We start from the raw sequence: 20,277 nt of genomic DNA, 5'->3' as shown, positions 1-20,277 counted from the left end.
AACAAATCCGAGAGGAACTACACGGTGTATGACCGAGAACTACTAGCCATTCATGAGGCGTTCCGGAGATGGAGGCACCTGCTAATTGGCGCACAACATAAGGTGCAAGTGTGCACTGACCACAAGAACCTAGAGTATTGGAGGACGGCACGAGTGCTCAACCAACGGCAAGTGAGATGGGCCCAGGAGTTCTCCAAATTTAACTTTGAGATTTGTTACGTGCCAGGCCCAGAGAACATTAGGGCGGACGCTCTCTCACGCAAACCTGAATATTTGGAGGGGGAGGGAGCACCCGAAGAGAGACATGTCATTCCAGAGGACCGCTGGGTGTGGGGGGGGGCATTGGTGGGACAAAGAGAACTGGTAGAGGAAACAGAGAATGATGAATACGCCCAGAATAAGCTCAGAGGTCTTAGGGGTGAGGGAGAGGAACCAGGGGGTTTCGAGGAAAGAAATGGAGCTTTGTATTACAAAGGGGCACTGTATATCCCTGAAGGAGACTTAAGGGGGAGGGTACTCAAGCAGTTGCACGACAGCCCCACGGCGGGGCATTTTGGACAACACAAAACCATGTGGTTGGTCACCAGGGAATTTTGGTGGCCTAAGGTGAGGGAAGATGTACGGGAGTATGTAAGAGGGTGTGAGCAATGCCAGCGAGCCAAAGGGGAGAGGCGGGCACCGGCGGGGCTATTAGAACCCTTACCAACCCCAGAACGACCTTGGGAGGCAGTGTCGATAGATTTTATGACTGATCTGCCGAAGTCCAAGGGGAAAACAGCCATCATGGTGGTGGTAGACCTACTAACAAAGATGTGCCACTTTGTAGCCTGCTCGCATGCAGTCACGGCGGAAGAGACAGCGAAGTTATTTGTAGAACACATTTTTAGGTTGCACGGGGTGCCATTGAGGGTGGTCTCAGACCGAGGAAAACAATTTACTTCCAGGTTCTGGAGGAAGCTCATGAGCTTACTGCAGGTGGAGGTCAACTTTTCGACTGCCCGGCACCCTGAAACCAACGGGCAGGCGGAAAGAGCAAACGGGGTCCTCCAGCAATACCTGAGGTGTTATGTCAATGACAGAGAGAATGACTGGGTAGAAAAGTTGGCGCTGGCGGAATTTGCCTACAACAATGCCGAGAATGTGTCCACAGGGATGAGCCCCTTCTTGGCTAATTATGGGTGTCATCCCAGGGCTTTCCCAGGGGGAGAAGGGGAGAGATGGGGTGTCCCGGCAGCCGAGCATTTTGTAGAAGAAATGGAAGCAATCCATCGTCAGCTCCAACTCAACTTAGAAAGGGCGAAGGAAGAATACAAGAGGCAGGCAGACAAGAACCGAAGGGAAGGTGAAACCATAAGGGTGGGAGATAGGGTGTGGCTGTCAACCCAAGGGTTGCCGTTCAAAGGAGGTTGTAAGAAATTAAGACCCAGGAGATTGGGTCCCTTTGAGGTCATTCAACAGGTCAACCCAGTGGCTTTCAGGCTCCGGTTACCCAACCACATGAAACTGCACCCAGTATTTCACAGGTCGTTACTGTCACCGTATGAGGGGGGACGAGAAGGGATGGCCACTCGGGGACCGGTCACAGAAGAAAGGGAATGCAGCAGCCATGTGGCAGAAATCCTCGACGCCAGATGGAAGGGGGATCAGGTGGAGTATTTGGTAGCGTGGGAAGGAGAACCGGAGTCAGAAAACACTTGGGTAATGGCAGAAGATATCAATGACGAGGTATTGATAGAAACGTTCCATCAAAGGTTCCCAAGGAAACCTCAGCCTGTGGAGAGGTTCCGGAGGGAATACTTTGGGACCACCGATGAGGAGGAGGAGTTGGAAGGATTCTCGGAATCGGAAGGGGAAGGGGAGATGGACTCTGAGGAGGAGGAGTACTTCGAGACCAGGAACCGCAACAGGTGGAGAGAAGTGTTCGGGACATCGGAAGATGAAGGAAGTTCATTCCGGGGTTTTGCCTCCTCACCGCCCGTAGAGGAGGGGGCGAGAGGGGATGAAGGGGGCCCTGGAGGGGAGGTGGATGTCAGGGAACTGCCATCGGAAGGAAGGGAAGTGAAAGGGCTCACACAGGTTGGGAGAGACTCAGCAGCTGAAGAGGGAACCAGTAGGGGGAGAGGAGCTGAGCTGAGGGAAAGGGAGCTGGAGGGATGGCTCAGAGACACTTCCAGCGAAAACAGTGGGGAGGTTTCAGGACCTCCTGTAGGGACACCCACTCCTCGCCGGAAACTGTCACGCAGAGAGTCCAGAAGACGTGTTTCCGTTAAGGAGCTTTTATGTTGGAAGCGATTCCGAAAGCAACCACTGTCGGAATCTGCCAGCGACTGACGGAGCCATGTTTAAGGGGCTCCGTTACAGACAGAGGTTTGCAAACTTGACCAAACTCTGAGGGACTAGGATTTTACACACAAGCAGCTCATCGTCCCATCACAGGTATTTTAGGACAAAAATTGCTGAAAGAAAAATGGAATCTATTTATGTACGTGACAACAGCGGCAAGAATCTTAATACCTCAAAACTGGAAGACTGGAGAAGTACCATCAAAAGCACAATGGCAAGAAAAGTTGATGAACTATGCAGAACTAGCCAAGTTAACAGACAAATTGCATGAAAAGGACAATAGTGACTTTGAAAAAGAATGGGAACCTTTTACAATATATTTGCAAAAACAAGAAGAAATGGTCTCGTTGGCTGGATTTAAATAAACATATTATAGTATATAAACAGCAGAATGTATCACTTGATGTAACAAACCAGAAATGGTAGTTGAGGGAAGTCAACAGGGAGGGAGAAAATTGGAAAATGTTTGTTTAATAATGTTATTGGTTATTTGTTATGAGAAAAGAAACTTAATACTATATATATATATATATACATATATGTATATATTTTAAAAAAGGTTAACTCACGTGAATGGCTTCTGACAGTATTCACTGAACATTGTGACAAGGATGTCAAGGACGATCTTCGCCTTTAAGAAATATTTTATATATATACTGTTTAGTTTCATGTACATATTTAAAATACAAGACTACAATGTTAGCTCACAATAAGATACTAAAGCAGTGTATCGCCTTTTAAAACTAACTGCTCCCCTCAACCCCAAAAAGTGAGGCAATAAAGAGTTACCCAACCCAATCCCATTGGTTGAAGTCAACAGATTTTCCTGAAGATGAAGTGAGTAGATGCCTGTGGCTGGCAGACGAGAGCATCAAGTGGATTATCGCTCTAAAATTAAATGTCCAGAGGAACAATCGGCCCAACAACTATGAGATTGTAGGATCTGGTGACTCTGTAAAACACCATCCTAAACTCTCATATGGACTTTGCCGAATATATATTTCTAGAGATTAATGTATGCTAGCAGCTTAGGTCAGCTTCAAAGATGAACCATTTCCAATTTACTTTGCAAATCAGAATTATACTTTCAGCAGAATTATACTGTTCAGCATCTTGCTGCTTTATCAAGCTTATTTACCTTGGTAAGATCTGTGGCTGTACATTCAATGAACACATTTCTGGTGTTAAGACTTATTTTTGTATGGTCACCTGGAAAAAACAGATACAGACATTTGAAGTTGTTTGATGCTGCAGGAGTGCTTTTATTTAAAATATGGGCAGGCTTCTAGACCTTGCCAATTTCTTCCCCCATACAGCAAAGACTTCACCTCAACACTGAAATTAGAGTTACAATTTGGTCCTGACAGGCATACTGAGGTAATATGTACATTTCTGAACAACACTTTGTTACACATTTACAATCTACATTTCATTTTCTCAGATTTCTACACTTTTAAAACAGAGCTAATATTCTTCTTTTAATATAGATTTGAGAGAATCAGACCGTGAGAATAGATTAAAAACACTCTCAAAAACAGAAAAGGTTACTATGCAACACAGGTTTCAGCAAAGAGGTAATATCATAACTGTATTGGTATAAGCAAAATAATGAACTTCACCAGACCCTAACAGAAGAAGAAAGTCATGAGGTAGCAGATAGACAATACTAAATAAACACAAAATAAGAAAAGCACAATCTTACCATTAATTATCGGTGGCATTGAAAGCACAACACCATTCCTATCATAGATAACTGGGTAAAGGGGTTCATTTTCAATAATGTGTAGATAATGCCTCAGATGACTATCCGTCTAAAACAAATAAAGCAGAAATATTTACATTTCTTTCCTAAACAGTTACTGCAAGGTATCTGTGGGATGTGAAACACAGGAGCAGTCAAGTACAATATTCCTAGAGTGAACATGTTTGCGCATGGGGAGGAATGATTGTCCAGCCAGCAGGTAAACTTCCTGTTTCCTTCTGGGCTGGGACAGACTTCCTCTGCATGTAACTAGAGGTGGGTGTGGCCTCACCTGTGCAGGTAATGACAAAACCACAGGGCAGGGCAGCCATCTCTCTCTCTTTCACCACATGCATCAAAGAAGCAACAACTACTTAGCCAAAGATGCCCTCTTGGCTTCCAGCCAAGAGGGACTGTCTTCTTATGGAATAGTTTCCAAGTGTATGTTACTTTTCTAAGCTAAGTCTGCCTTCTGGGATCTGATTGTGAACAGAATGTGAGTAAACTCTTTTTATACTTTTATAGAAGACTGTCGTGTCTTATATTTTATGAGGGAATAAGGGGAAAATACCAGAACAGTTATTATAGAGGCTTTAGCGAGCCTGAGCAAAACGCACCCACTGCAAATTTAAAAGAGCGGAATGTTACTCTGCTGAAATTGTGGAACTTGTTAACACAAGTTGGATAAGGATATAATCAAACAATATATCCTCTCCTGCATCCCTGAACATTCCCACAGTATCATCCTGCGGTTGTAGCAGCATGATATTATTTAAACAAACGTAAAACATAACACTGCTGCTTCTAACAGATGTGTTTCATTCCCAGGACAAAAAAGAAGAAAAAAACATATGCTTAAGTTTCTCCAGAGGAAAAAATGTGAATTGAGCATCATTATGATGTTTGGTTCACCAATGTAAAGTGCTTCCATGTATTTTGCTTCAGTCATATTTTTCTTAAACTCCCTATCAGTTCCAAAACTGGTTTCCTATGTAGTATGGGGAGCTAATGGGGGGGGGGGGTTAAATCTCATTGTACACAGAGAACTAGTTGCATGATCTTCCAAATTAGGGCAGTCCAAATTTTCATACCAAGTGGGCCACAAGAGTAGTTCAACACACACTGGATTAAATTTCCATATCATAAATTAAAAAGCTCACAATATATGTAATATTAATATACATGAATAATATTGTGTGTGTACAAACATACACATGTAACAATATAGTTAATTTATTAAACAAATTAAATACACAAATAAATGTGCTTTCATGAATGATACAAAAATATATTTTAAATGCTTTAATTTTTTTTTTCTTGAATGCCGCTGAGTGCTGGCAAAAAAGGCCTCACAGACCACCCTATTCTAGACTGTGAACAATGTGTCTCTAGACCTGCATTTTTCCTAAAGATACATCTTATAGATTTGTAGTCACCTACCCTGTACAGATCCATGATTTCAGAAGCATTGTATTCCTTGTCCTGATTCAAAGGTTTGAATTTAATTTCAGATGGTGGCTTAGCTGTGTATGTAAATGGGCCAGAGATTGTGTCAAGATCATGGGTACCAATTGCTACCAATGATCTTTTCCTATAAAATGAAAACAAGACAAATTAGCAATGAAGATTCCACCCACTCCTGAAATTCCTCATTAAAATATACAGATACCACAGAGGGGAACCAGGCAGAGGGCCTTCTCAGTAGTGGCACCTGCCCTTTGGAATGCCCTCCCAGCATATGTCAAGGAAATAAGCAACTATCTGACTTTTAAAAGACATCTGAAGGCAGCCCTGTTTGGAGAAGTTTTTAATGTTTAATGCTGTATTGTGTTTTTAATATTCGGTTGGGAACCGCCCAGAGTGGCTGGGGAAACCCAGCCAGATGGGTGGGTTATAAATAAATAAATAAATCATCTTTATAGAAATATTAAATCACTTCTGCTCAGTGGTCCAGCTGTCTTAAACAGCCTTCAATGTTACACAATAATATGCATATCAAAAGAGACCATTAAAAAAAAGATTTATCCAAGAAGCTTCTCCAATTAGCCTTGATTTTTTTAAAAAATAGCTAATTGCTTTAAAATATAATGAAAACATAAAAGACCACCTTCTTCTTCAATCAGAACTTTTCCAAGAGATTGATCCAGTTGCTCGTCCCCCACTCTTGCTGCTGTGAGGCAGCACTGTATCTGAACCCAGGCTCATGGCTTTTTTCTCTCTCTCTGACTATACCATAAGCAGTAGCAACCATTTGTTCTTGACTTACTGCTCCTGGCTTGCTTGAGGAAAACAAATTGTGAGCTCAGGATTGGGTGTTAATGTCAAACCAAACCATGATGTAGCTCCCAGAAACATGGCAAGGGAGGAGTGAAGCAGCAGTGATTTGCACACTGTACACAAGATTGATGTGTGTCCGCCTTTACATTATAGTGAAGCTTAAATATGGTTTTACACAATGTGTGAATGCTGCCAATGACTGATAATTCATCATTTAAAACAACAACAATGTAATTTGTTCAACTGTATGCATTATTGCCAACTAACCTGTGCAAACCCACATATTACCCATGTGGTAGCGGTTTTTGTGATGAAGGCCATGAAAGCCAGGGAAAGATTTATGGATGACAATGTAAAGACCCCTTCATCGTCTGTTTAACTCGTTGCTTGTTTTCCCTCTCTTTCTATTTTGTGGGATGAAGGTTTTGTTGGCGTAGTATGTAATGAATTTTAATATTTTTTAACTATTGATGTGTTGATGTTTGTGTACAGGCATGGTCCTCACAATAAACGGATTTGATTTGATTTGCCAACTAACCTGCATATATTTTGATGTAATTTTTCTTGTAGATCAATAAGGCTATCATAGCGGTTCTTGTCAAGAGTTATATTACGAAGCACTGCAGCCACAGCATAAGGACGGACTTGAGTAGTCTGCAATGTGTAAGGGTGCATTACGAAGATTAGGGAATTTGACAAAGCGGGGTGGGTTCTATTGTGCCACTAGAAAGCGATCCCAAAACACAGAATATCTTGCAATTAATTTTCACTTTGGGGGGTGGACTCCACAAAGAAAAAATTACCATAGTCTATCATGAAACTCTACCTAGGAGCAAGAAAAGATTGACCAGGATCCAAAGAACCACGGAATGAGCTCTGGGATCCCTCAAGGATGCTTTACATTTGCTTTTTATCAAGGGAACATTTCACTGAGACAGTACAAACTCCTTGCTTGGGGTTTAAACTGTGCCAATATTCACAGTAAATGACATCCAGATTAATTTGTCCTCTCACATGCATATATTCCTGAAGACACACATGGTGACCAAAAGCCTTAGTACGGCTAACACCAAATTTTACTTTAAATCCAATAAAGCATAGACTTCAGAATTCCTAAAGAGAGGCCCCATCATCATCACTTATGACAAATATTCATTGAAGTGTTATGTTGAGATGTAGTTGTGTTTTATTTACCTCTTCAGTGATGGTCAGCTTTTGAATTTCACCATTAGGTGGTGTGATCTTCTTGTATCTTGGAGCCCTAATTCTAAAATATTAAGCATTGAGATTAACATTCAAGAACAATTTTAACACATATACCAAAAAAAAGTAACAGCACTGAACCATGGATCCGTGTTGTTCTCCAAACAACATATGCAACTCCTAAATACGGAACTCCCTTCTGCCACCTTCTAGTCAGCTGTGCATACACATGCACATAGGACAAGAGCCAGTCTGTGCCTTAAATATTATAAATAGAACCAAACTTTAAGTGTTATTCAATATTTTAAAGCATCTAAACACAACTGGAAACAGTTGGTACCTTTTTTTGCTAGAAAGTATTAAAGTGCAGAGGTTGGGTGCCCATCCATCATGGATGCTTTAGTTGAGATTCCTACTGTCAGAGCTGCTTCCAGATCCTAGCTCACAGAGGATCACGCTAGCCAGCGATCATTAAATAAAAGTCTTTATTGAGTTACAGTTTCCATTCTCAAGCTGCTGCGTGCAACTCTACGTCTCATGGTTAGATCGGCGAAGCTCCATCTGAGTCTCCGCCCCTTGTACACCAACTTAATATCCTAGCCTTGCTCCACCTTTTCCGCCTGACTGTTCTTCTCTGGGTCCCTCTGCCCCCCGGGGTCTCTTCCTTCCGGGATTCCTCTGACGCTGACCCCCCTGACTCTTCTCCCTCCTTTCGGCGGGCTTTAGGACCTGGCTCCCTTTCCGGGCTGCCTACTGCGCCACCTTCCTGTGCATTTGAACTTGTCGCGCGCGCCCAACCTTCCACCTTCCGTCTGACCGTTTCTTCGCTCCCCGATGGAGGTGTGGCCACTCCTGACTCGTGCCCTCCCCCCTGTTGTGAGCTGCCAGCGCTTGATCCCTGGCGCCCTTCCTCTTCCCTGCTCTCTGGCGGTGACGCTGGTCCCGATTTCCAACTGCTCCCCTCTGAGTCCCCTCTGGCTCTATCTTCCTGGGGTGTCCCCCTAGGCTCCCCCCTTGCCCTGGCCACTGGTGCTCCTTTCTGTGAATCTTCTGATTCACTGGAAAGACTCGGAGATCTCGGGTCGTCGTCATCACTCATCTTTTCTTCTGCCTCCTCCCCCTCGCTCTCTGTTTCCTCCCTTGCCCTTGCCTCTGCTCCTGAACCCCTGACATCCATCCCCCCCTCGAAGCCCCCTCTTCCCCCCTCCCCTCCTTCCGGTGCGGGATCTGGGTGCTGCTGTGTCAGGGGGACGAATGTCGGATACAGTTCGCTTCCCGTGGCGGGCCGCCATCCGAAGTCTTCCGGTTCTTCCTCCCTGCTCTCGTTGACGACGGTCACCTCCGCTTCCATCTCTGTGCCGCCGTGCTCGAAACCCGGGTCGTCCCCGAAAACGTCCATGTCCATCTCTCCCTCGTTGCCTTCTGGAGACGTTGCTCGTCCTGGACCCTCCAGCCACCTTCTGCGGAACTGCTCCTCTGGTCGATCATCCCACCAATACGAGGGTTCTGAAGCAGATCCCGAGGGTGACCCCTCCGGGGAACGGGCGTCTCGTGTCGGTTCCTCGTCCGAGTCGAACCCCCGGAACGTGCTGGCTGAAAGCGTGGGCGTGAAAAGCCAGTCGTCGAAAAAGTCTGCTGGCATTGGCCTGTGTGGGAAGAGGGCATGAAACTCTTCTTTGAGCAGAGGTTCGTCTAAAGCGTAGCCCGGCACCCAGCTGTTGGCACTGGCCGGGGTGCCCTCCTTGGCGAGAAGGTATTCTACCCCCTCTTCCCCCCATCTGGAGTCCAAAATCTCCGTGACTTCGTTGATGCGCTCCTCCTGTGCCACTCCCCCTTGCCCGGTTCTCTCTCGGAGCGGACCCGGTGCCGTTCCTGGTTCCTGAAACCTGTGAGGTGCCTTGTAGGGAGTGAGCACCGATCTGTGGAACACCGGATGCATTCTGGAACCCTCCGGAAGAGCCAGCCTGAAAGCCACCGGGTTGACCTGTTCTTCGACTTGGTAGGGCCCCAGTTGTTTATGCCCTAGTTTCTTCTTCGCCAACGACCTGGCCGGCACTGCGTGGGCTGCTAACCAGACCCAGTCTCCCACATGGATCTCTTCGCCAACCCTTCTGTGTTTGTCCGCTTGTACCTTGTATGCGTGTTTAGCCAGCTCCAGGTGCCGCCGCAGCTGATCGTGGACCTCCTGCAACTCCGACGCGAACGCATCTGCTGTCTGCGGCTCCCCCTCCCCCATTCTTTCCAGTCCCGGGAAGGTTCTGGGGTGCCTCCCGTTGTTGGCGAAGAACGGCGTGACCCCCGTGGACACGTGCTTCGTGTTGTTGTAGGCGAACTCGGCGAGAGGCAGGTAATCCACCCACGTCGCAGGCTGTTGATTCGCATAACATCTCAGGTACTGCTGCATGATGGCATTGACCCGCTCCGCTTGCCCGTTGGTCTGCGGGTGTCTAGCCGACGCCAGGTTGATCTTGACGTTCAGGAAGCCCATCAGCCTCTGCCAGAAGTTCGAGATGAACTGTCGCCCTCGGTCGGACAGAATAGACCGCGGCAGACCGTGAACCTTGAACACGTGGTCTATGAACAGTTTGGCGGTTTGTTCCGCCGTGGCCACCTTCGCACACGGAATGAAATGTGCCATCTTGGAGAACAAGTCCACCACCACCAGCACAGCCGTCTTGCCCCTCGAGCTGGGCAGATCCGTGACAAAGTCCAGGGCCACTCTCTCCCATGGTTCGAACGGAGTTTGCAGCGGTTCCAGCAGTCCGGCCGGCGGTCTGTGCACTGGTTTGGCCCTCTGGCAGGTGTCACACCTCGCCACGTAGTCCGCGACTTCCCCTCTCATTCCGGGCCACCAGAAGTCTCTGGCTACTAATTCCACCGTCTTCTCCTTGCCAAAGTGCCCGGCAGTGGGCGCGTCGTGCAGCTGCTGCAGTACCTTGGCGCGAAGTTCGTCTCCCGGCACGTAGATGGCCCCTTTACGGATGAGCAAACCATCTCGCAGCTGGAACTCGTCGGTCGCTGCCGTGCCCCTGTGCACCTCTGCCATCTTTGCTTGCGCGAAGGAGTCATCCTGCAACGCTCGTCGCACCGCATCCAGGTCAACTGTTGCCGCCGCGCACGCCCACACTGTCGGTGCGAAGATGTGCATGGCGGCCGCTGGCGTTGCCTCCTCCAGATACTGTGGCTTACGGGAGAGAGCATCCGCCATGATGTTGGTGTCCCCCGGGACATATTCTATTCGGAAGTCGAAATTCGCAAAGAACTCAGCCCAACGTATCTGCCTCTGGTTCAGGAACTGTGCCGTGCGCCAGTGCTCTAGATTCTTGTGGTCCGTGCAGACCTGCACCGTGTGCTTGGCGCCGATCAGGAAGTGCCTCCACGCTTTGAACGCTGCATGAATGGCCAGCAACTCCCTGTCCCAGATGGTGTAGTTCTGTTCGGACTTGTTGAGCTTCCTTGAGTAAAATGCTCCCGGCCTCCAAACCCCCTGCGGGTCTTTCTGCAGCAGGACTGCTCCCACGGCTCTGTCTGAAGCGTCTGTCTCCACCCTCATCGGCCTGCTGGGGTTGACATGAAGCAGCTGCTCTTCCGACGCGAAGAGACGCTTGAGTGCCTGAAAGGACTGCTCCGCCTGCTCTGTCCAGATGAACTTCTTTTTCTTGGAGCTGAGCGTGTCCGTGATGGCCGCTGTCTGCATCGCAAAGCCTTTGATAAACTTGCGATAGAAGTTCGCGAAGCCGACAAACCGTTGGACCTCCTTCCGGTTGCGTGGGCTTTTCCAATCCAACACTGCTCGGACCTTGGCGCTGTCCATGGCGAGCCCTTTATCAGACAACTTGTAGCCCAGGAAATCCACCTCCGTCACGTCGAATTGGCACTTCTCCAGCTTGGCGTAAAGCCTATGTTGCTGTAGCCTGCTCAGCACTTCCTTGACGTGTCTGTCATGCTCCTGCTGCGATTCCGAAAAGATCAGGATGTCATCCAAGAAACAGACGCACGTCTTGTAGAGGAGCCCCGCCAACACGTGATGCATGAAAGCTTGAAAAACGTGGGAGCCATTTTGCAATCCAAAAGGCATAACTCTATATTCGTAGGTGCCCAGGGGCGTGAACATGGCTGTCTTCCACTCATCTCCTTCCCGCATGCGAATGAGGTTGTATGCCCCTCGCAGGTCCAACTTGGTGAACACTCTGCCCTTCCGTACCTTTGCGAGGAGGTCGTCGATTCGGGGCATGGGGAAGTCCGATGGCTTGGTCACACTGTTCAAGATGCGAAAGTCCACTACAAGTCTTTTTTGGGGCGTGTCCCGCTTCTTAACAAAGAATACCGGACTGCCCCCCGCTGCCTTGGACTCTCGGATGAAACCGCGCTCCAAATTATGATCTATGAACTCTTTGAGTTCCTGCAGTTCGTCCTCAGACATGGAATACAGCTTCCCTTTGGGCAGCGCCGCCCCCGGCAGCAGGTCAATTTTGCAGTCATATGGTCTGTGGGGGGGTAGCCTGTCTGCCTCCTTCTCGCAGAAAACCTCCAAAAATTCCGCGTACTTGTGGGGAACCGCTTGCAGCGTGCCTAGCTGCAGCTGTGACTCCTCTTCCCCTCCTTCCTGCCTGGGCACGATGCAGTGTTCAGCGCAAAAGGAAGAGCTGAAGGTCAGCTGCCTCTGGTACCAAGCCAGCGTCGGGCTGTGCTTGTCCAGCCAACTCATGCCCAATACAATGGGCGTGTCCGATAGTTGAGTGACATTGAAGCTGATGATTTCCCTGTGATTCCCAAGTCGCATCACCATTGGTGGCGTCTGCTTCACCACTTGCCCCCCTAGCAGCTCCCTGCCATCCACCGTGACAACCTGCAGGGGCAGCGTGGCAGGCAGCAACTGTATAGCGTGCCGGTCGACAAAGTCCTGCCCTATAAAGTCCGCATTGCTTCCGGAGTCAATGGTGATTGGCACGTCCATGGTGATTCCATTGGGCAGCTGGAGCGACGCGGTGAGCTTCACTACCGGTTTGGGCGGGAGGGGGTCCATGGGCTGTAAAATCTCTGGGGACTGCTTCACTGACACGTCTGGCTGGGCCCCAGTGCCTCTTCTTCCAACCAGACTCCTTCGTTTCCCTGCTGTGGTTGTCCTTGCTGCGTTGCTGCAGTTACCATTGCTGAGGCTGCAGTGTGCTTGTGGAGCCTCTGGGGACACTCTTTCGCCATATGCTGTGGATCATCGCAGATGTAACACTTCCTGTTCCCTCTAGGAGGCTTCGCTTTCACTGCTGCCGGTGCTAGGGCTCTGGCTGCTGACTGAGCCCTTGCACCTCCAACCTCCATAGGTTCCGCTCCTCCTCCTGGCGGAGGCGTGGATTGCGCACGCGCTGCTTCTCTGGGAAGGAAGGAGGAGCCCCTGGCTGGTTCGCGCCCTCCACGCCCTTCGTCCCTGCTCCACGGACGTCCTTCCAGCCGCACCCCCACCGCCAGCGCCCTCTGAACGATCTCCTGCGTGGTCCGGGGTCTCTCCCCCCTCGCAATTTCATCTTTAACCGAGCCGTGCAATCCCTCCCAAAACAGGTCTCTTACAGGAGCCGAATCTCTGTCCCATTCCAGGGCACTGACCAAAGCGAAAAAGCGGGCATGGTACTGCCTTACGCTGGCCCTCCCTTGCTTCAGTCCATGTATCTCCTGCCGAGCAAGATCCACGTCAATGCTTGATAAAAAGCACCCATCCATCGCTTTAATAAAGGCATCCGCATTTTGGAGCGCCGGATCCTTATCTCTCCACAAATTGCGCAGCCATGCTTTAGCATCTCCATGCAAATGGGACATGATGAATCCCACCTTCTCTTGCTCATCTCTAAAGTCTTTGTTCAGCAGTTGCAGTGCACACATTACATCTGCTCTAAAGTTGGGGTACTGTTGCAAATTCCCATCGAAGTGAGAGACCAGACCGCCTGTTCGTCTCCCCAACCCAATCCCCTCCGGTTTGGGTGTCAGTTGCCCTTGCTTCGTAAGCACTTCCAACCTGACCTGGAGATCCCTGTAGGCGGCAGCTGCGTCCTCCTCTCTCTTCCTGGATGCAAGAGCCTCGGCATTCAGTCGTGTCACTGCTTCTCTGAGTTCCACTATCTGCTGTTCGGCCGTCATGTTGTCTGCCGTTCGTGAGCTCGCTAGTAGGCACCCGCTTTCTCTCCTCTCCGCGAGGACGTAGATGCCCACAATCTAGGGATGGAGCTTACTGTCAGAGCTGCTTCCAGATCCTAGCTCACAGAGGATCACGCTAGCCAGCGATCATTAAATAAAAGTCTTTATTGAGTTACAGTTTCCATTCTCAAGCTGCTGCGTGCAACTCTACGTCTCATGGTTAGATCGGCGAAGCTCCATCTGAGTCTCCGCCCCTTGTACACCAACTTAATATCCTAGCCTTGCTCCACCTTTTCCGCCTGACTGTTCTTCTCTGGGTCCCTCTGCCCCCCGGGGTCTCTTCCTTCCGGGATTCCTCTGACGCTGACCCCCCTGACTCTTCTCCCTCCTTTCGGCGGGCTTTAGGACCTGGCTCCCTTTCCGGGCTGCCTACTGCGCCACCTTCCTGTGCATTTGAACTTGTCGCGCGCGCCCAACCTTCCACCTTCCGTCTGACCGTTTCTTCGCTCCCCGATGGAGGTGTGGCCACTCCTGACTCGTGCCCTCCCCCCTGTTGTGAGCTGCCAGCGCTTGATCCCTGGCGCCCTTCCTCTTCCCTGCTCTCTGGCGGTGACGCTGGTCCCGATTTCCAACTGCTCCCCTCTGAGTCCCCTCTGGCTCTATCTTCCTGGGGTGTCCCCCTAGGCTCCCCCCTTGCCCTGGCCACTGGTGCTCCTTTCTGTGAATCTTCTGATTCACTGGAAAGACTCGGAGATCTCGGGTCGTCGTCATCACTCATCTTTTCTTCTGCCTCCTCCCCCTCGCTCTCTGTTTCCTCCCTTGCCCTTGCCTCTGCTCCTGAACCCCTGACACCTACATTTCAGGGGATTGAACTAGATGACTCCTGGGGTCTTTTCCAGCTCTACAATTCTATCATTCTATGATTAGAGAGTAAGTCTTACTGGATTCAATAAGTGGCTGAGGAAATGTGTGTAAGATATAATGGGTGCTACTATCAACACATTATTTTGCAGGAAAATGTTGCTCAAATATAAACAGATATCCAATGAATGCAAACACAAGTTACATAAAACAAATAGAACAACAGAGTAAAATCACCAAGTTTCTAATAATACTCAACTTTTCCTTGAAAACATTAGAAAATAGTGTGAGTTGGACTTAAGAGTATGTGTGCAAGTCAATACTCTTGCTTCCTAACGCATTGCAGTGCATTTGGAGTGCTCTGTAGATATGCTTTACTTGCTTTAGAAACTTCAGCATCTACGGCCTAGTTACACAAATGCTGTTCAGGAATAGAACAAATGGAAGTGTTTTACCTCAGCCCTTATTAGTAAACCAATAAAACAGGTTTGCAACATCTCCAAATACTAAGGTACCTTTCTTTAAAGACCTGAAGTCCTCTGACGAGACCTTCCAAGCAAAGAAGGTCATATCGGTTAGCAGGAACATCAATTTTATAGAGAATGATTTCTGATGCACCCTCAGCCTTTTCACCACCTTTCTCTTTGCTTATTATTTCCTTCTCAGAAGTCTGAAATGAAACAAGCATACTTCACAGGAAACTGTTTTGAAATCAGTAATACATATATGGAAAAATAAAATGAGTTTGGTTAATGTGACTTTCATACAAACATGCAGATCACTAATAAAACACAGTTGTACTGAAGTTTTAAAAAGAAATGGTTGTCTATACCAGCCAGAGACATACAAATGTTTGACAGCACAACCCTAACTACTTTTACTCAGAATACCAAATATGTTACAACTATATTTTAGCAAAATTTGTATAGTGAAGCAACTACATAACAGTGACAAGCCAAAGACCTTTTTTAAAAAAGAAGTCTATAAATTCTACTGACAACTAATTGCAGTCATTACTCATTAACACACTATTAAGTTTGACAGCAAAAGAATAATACTGTACAGACTGGTTTTTCAGACCTCACCATTTGGAGGAACTTTTAGTCATTAACTTACTATAATCAAGTTCAACTACAGCCTGAACTTAGGAAATATTATATGGAATAAAAAGTACTAAAAGTATAGTTTCACTATACTAGTAGGCTGTTCATTGAAGAGGGTCCTAAATATTCAGGAATAAAGTTTTGTAGCATGGCAGCTGGATTACACAACAAATGCCATAAATTAAATGTCTTTGCAAGTAGATATGTTAATAAAAATAATTACTTACAATTTCATCAAGTTCCAATCCAAACTCAAAGCATAGTTCATCAAATTCTTCATCCGCTGGAAAGGAATTTGTTTCATTAATTCTGGCATGTGCTAATATTTACAGTAAGTCAAAATGGTTCAGTCCTTGAAAAGGGTAACTGATTTCACCTGCTCGGTTGCAAAGTATCTAACTTCCCACTCCTACCTTAAAACATTGAAGGTATCTATACGTAATCCATACATATCATTTTGCAACTTGGTATAGTATCTCTCTTTGTGCTTCCTAGCATAGTAATTTAACATATGGTTACTAATTGCCAGTTGACAAGTATGCTTATCAGCTACATATAACCTCCCATTTGTGTTCCTCATCTAGCCCTTTTCACACTCTATATTATACCTCTTTCCCTCTTCATTGTGCTAATTACATTTACTACCTGTGCAGTTTCTATTATAGAATGGGAAAGCCCACAGCTACCATAAACAAATCTGAATCTAAAAGAACAACAAAAGGCACATGAAGCTACGACCTACTTCCAAGTATGTACAGCTGTGATTTTCAACCACTGGTACCTCAAAATAAGAAGATGGGAAAAGTACCCCTGGTGTTGAGCCTGCTTGCAATGCAAGGGGCTGGACTGGATGGCCCTCAGGGACCATTCCAACTCTATAGTTCTATGATTCTACGAGAACAAGGGCTGGGCAAGACGCCTTTTGCTTTTCCCAACTCCTACAGTTGCATGAACAGATCATAGCTGTCAACTTTTCCCTTTTCTTGAGAGGAATCCTATTCGGAATAAGGGAATTTCCCTTAAAAAAGGGAAACATTGACAGCTATGGAACAGATCCAGTCCAGGAATTCAATGCTTCCTTCCTTTGGCTGTGGAATGAATGAACCAAACCTCTTTCATTCCTTCTATGAAAGGTAGAGGCACGCCTGCGATTTCAGTCTGACCCGAAGCTAAAGGCATCTTAACAAATAAATAATAATAATAATAATAATAATAATAAATATATTATTTACACCCCACACATCTGGCTGGGTTGCCCCAGCCACTCTGGGCAGCTGACTGGGGCACACGCACAACCCACCCACCAGGACCCAGCCTCTCCCTTCTCCAGACCCCACACCAACCGACAGACCTGCAGGAGCCTGTCCTTTCCCTGCTTTCCCTTTCCCTGCCAGGGACCCCCAGCAGCCTTTCAAGGCCTGATCCTGGACACATTTCCCCCAGCTCGTCTCCCTAGATTCCCTCGGCATCGAGGGATGCCCAAACCCCGCTGGGGCGAGAACCACCACCACCACCCTCGGCCCCCGCCGTTCCGCACTTACTGTAGCTCCTGCCCAGCGCTTGGAAAAGCAAATCCCGCTTCACGCTGACAGTCGGCATGGTCGGCAGAAGAGACGACGGGGCAAGAGCACCTCACTGCGCGTGCGCCAAGCGCGCCCCTGCAAGCAAAGCCCTTTCGCCAGGTCGGGCCTTCTTTAACGAGCGCTGTCTAAATCAGTGCCTGATCCGCTCCGCGGCGCTCCGATTCCTCCCAGCTCGCCCGGCTTATCCAAGCGCATACATGGGCTGTCATGAAGATAGTCGAGGGGCTAGATCATTATCGCGACACCTCCGTCAGCAGATGGGAATTCGCCTGCTGTTTGGGTGACCTTTGATCAGGCAAGATGAGGACAACTAAATAACGTTTGCATCAGCAACGCGCTCTGCCCATAGACCTATGTAGGGTTGGAAGTGAATTGGCAGCCCCCCCCCCCCACTTCGGCTTCCGGACTCATTTAGTTCCGCCGCCTGGAAGTGAGGCAACGTGTCTGTCTCTGCGTGCAAATGTATAGAGCGAACCGGATCTGCATTTAGCTGCGTGCTGGCTGCGGAGCAGAGAGCTGCGAGGGAGTTGTTAATTTAACTTTGCTGTGTTTTGCTTTTGGCTGAACTTTATGCATTAACTGCTTTTGTACCCCAGTGTGTTTTCATCGTGGTTGTGGGATGGGTACAGATGATTGACAGCGTGCGGTCCTAGGCATGTCTGTTAGGAAGGAAGCCCCATCGAGTTCAGCGGGGCTTACTCCCAGGCCAGCGGCTAAAGGTGTGCAGCCTTTATTAGTTAGCAAACTGAATTCACGTGAAACGTCTCTATATCCTGTTATATTTGTTCTAGTTTCAGGCAGGTAGCCATGTTGGTCTGACGCAGTCGAAATAAATTTAAAAATGGTCCAGTAGCACTTTAGAGATCAGCTAAGTTTGTTCTGGGTATAAGCTTTCGTATCTGAAGAAGTGTGCATGCACACGAAAGCTTATACCCAGTTGGTCTCTAAGGTGCTACTGAACCATTTTTTTGTTCTAGTGTCTATGTCCTGATAGGCATTTGCAGTGGAATCCTGTATCTGAAATGTTCTCTTTCAACCAGAAAAATGGAGCCAGCAATAGTTTTTAAAACTTTTATATGACAGCTGCTGTCAGCCACCTTCAGTCTCAGCCCCAGGGCCAAATCAATAGAATTTAGTGTTCAAAGTGAAGAACAAGATGGTGCACTTGCGTACGGACCTATTTCTACATATAGAAACTGATTGAACTGAACTGGCATTTGATGCTTATGTCGGCACTGGTGACAGGGCAGCAGGCTCCTGAGCACAGCAAGATAGCTTAGGGAGCACAGGGCCAGCCACTTGCCACCACTCTCTCTCCCACCCCCAAAGCACCAGCTACTCCTCTTAAAGGTAGGGCTAGCCCTGGCTCTTTAATAGAAAGTGGTTTAAAACCCTCTTCCAACCTACCACATGAGGGTATTAGCAGCAGGTGACATTGCATTTACCTTGCATTATAGGGTTGTCATATGCCACTCAGCTTCAGTTCCAGCCCAGCCTGCAATGTCAAGATAACAACCCTCATAAGCCAGTCTGCTTCTCTTACCATACTTGTTGCTCCCCGCCTCCCCCCCCCCCACAAAATACCCGCGTATCTCTCAGCCTCTCTTTCACATCACACCCATTTCACACCATGTATGGAGACAACAGCACTGGAGAGTTTATTTCTCCTCTCCTGCAGCAGGAAGCATTTGCCAGACAACTGGGGGGGGGGGGGCACAGAAAATTCAAATCTTTAAAATGCATTAGAACAAGTTTGATGGACGAGTGCAAACTTTGGTCTTTGCTTCTACTATTTTGTGAGATGGATATGTTTGTAATGGTACCAATCAGTGTAGCATTAAAGTCATAAGACTGAAACATGTCTCAGCATTTTCTGTTCCTTATTCCATCCTTGATTGATCTCATAACAATGAGAGCCACAGTGTCAGGAAATAACCAAGAAATCTCATCCATAGCCCAAAGAACAAGTCTTAATTGTTATGCCTGTGCTGGTTTACCATGCTGCAACACACACACACACACACACACACACACACACATTTCTTTCTTTCCTATGTAAAACTTTTCTGTAGAAAAATTGGACGAACTCCCTTACTGGGGGTCTTCAAGCAGAGAGTGAACAGCCCTCTGTTGGGGACACTCTCGTTCTGATTTTTCCACATTGAGCAGGATGGTCCCCAATTCTCCAATTTGGGGGAACACAATCACTGTAAGAAACAGAATTCCCAAAGCTATAACATGATAGTATTTTGATTTGTTTGTAAGGAACATAGGAATCTGCCATATACCAAGTCAGACCACTGATCCAACCAGCTCAGTACTGTCAAAACTGACAATAGCTCCCCAGGGTTCCAAAGATAACAATCCCAGCCCTACCTGAAGACACCAGGGATTGAACCTGGAACCTTCTGCACACAAAGCAATGCTCTGCAGCCGAGTCTACAGTCCTATTGTTTTCATGGAGTAAGTAATATTATTGCTCCATCTGGTTCAGTATTGCCTATGCTGACAGCACATTTCTACAATTTCAATCAGGGAACTTCACCAACCTTTTGGGAAGTTGCTGGGGACTGAACCTATGACCACATGCATGCAACGCAGGTGCTCTACCACTGAACTGTAGTTTGTTACTTTCCCCTACCCCACAGTAATGCTGCAATTCTAAACACGTTTACTAGGAAATCTAATTGAACTCAGCAACAGTTACTTCTGAGTAAGCCTGTTGAGGAATGCCCTGAAAACAAAGTAGGATTGCCATTTTTTGGCTTTAGATTTCACTGTTATCTGCCCCAGTCCTAAAGGAGGGGTGGTGAAATTGTCCCCCCTCAATGCTGTTGTACCACAAGCTCACAGTTTATGTGGGGGTTACGTTCCAGGGGTAACGCCTAAAGCCATAATCACAAAAAAGTAAAAACATTGGGTTCAGTGGCATGTGGAATTGCCAGGTTGGTTTTTTTTGCATGGACACCTGCCCTGTTTCTGCACCCCCCCCCTTTTTTTAAAAAACAAAAAACATTTTTTGCCAAGTGTGTTAAGCTGA

At 47.4% G+C, this 20,277-nt stretch overlaps 1 protein-coding gene across 1 annotated transcript in view; it reads right to left on the bottom strand.

Annotated features, from left to right (window-relative positions):
- FARSB (phenylalanyl-tRNA synthetase subunit beta) overlaps nucleotides 1-17,346 on the bottom strand; it is a 41,088-nt gene extending 23,742 nt beyond the window's left edge. The window contains exons 1-9 of the mRNA XM_081006927.1: nucleotides 17,196-17,346; nucleotides 15,882-15,937; nucleotides 15,067-15,221; nucleotides 7,556-7,628; nucleotides 6,900-7,015; nucleotides 5,525-5,675; nucleotides 4,046-4,154; nucleotides 3,482-3,552; nucleotides 2,913-2,974 (exon numbers count right to left, since the gene is read on the bottom strand). Of these exons, the coding sequence (XP_080863053.1) occupies nucleotides 2,913-2,974; nucleotides 3,482-3,552; nucleotides 4,046-4,154; nucleotides 5,525-5,675; nucleotides 6,900-7,015; nucleotides 7,556-7,628; nucleotides 15,067-15,221; nucleotides 15,882-15,937; nucleotides 17,196-17,253 (851 nt within the window). The 5' untranslated portion in view covers nucleotides 17,254-17,346. The remainder of the gene's footprint in view (nucleotides 1-2,912; nucleotides 2,975-3,481; nucleotides 3,553-4,045; nucleotides 4,155-5,524; nucleotides 5,676-6,899; nucleotides 7,016-7,555; nucleotides 7,629-15,066; nucleotides 15,222-15,881; nucleotides 15,938-17,195) is intronic.
- Between the last annotated feature and the right edge of the window lie 2,931 nt (nucleotides 17,347-20,277).

This window comes from Podarcis pityusensis (assembly GCF_964106645.2).
Source record: "Podarcis pityusensis genome assembly, chromosome: 5".
Classification (NCBI taxonomy): Eukaryota; Metazoa; Chordata; class Lepidosauria; order Squamata; family Lacertidae; genus Podarcis; species Podarcis pityusensis.
The sequence above is the reverse complement of the archived record's forward strand: the minus strand, read 5'-3'. Positions and strand labels throughout refer to the sequence as shown.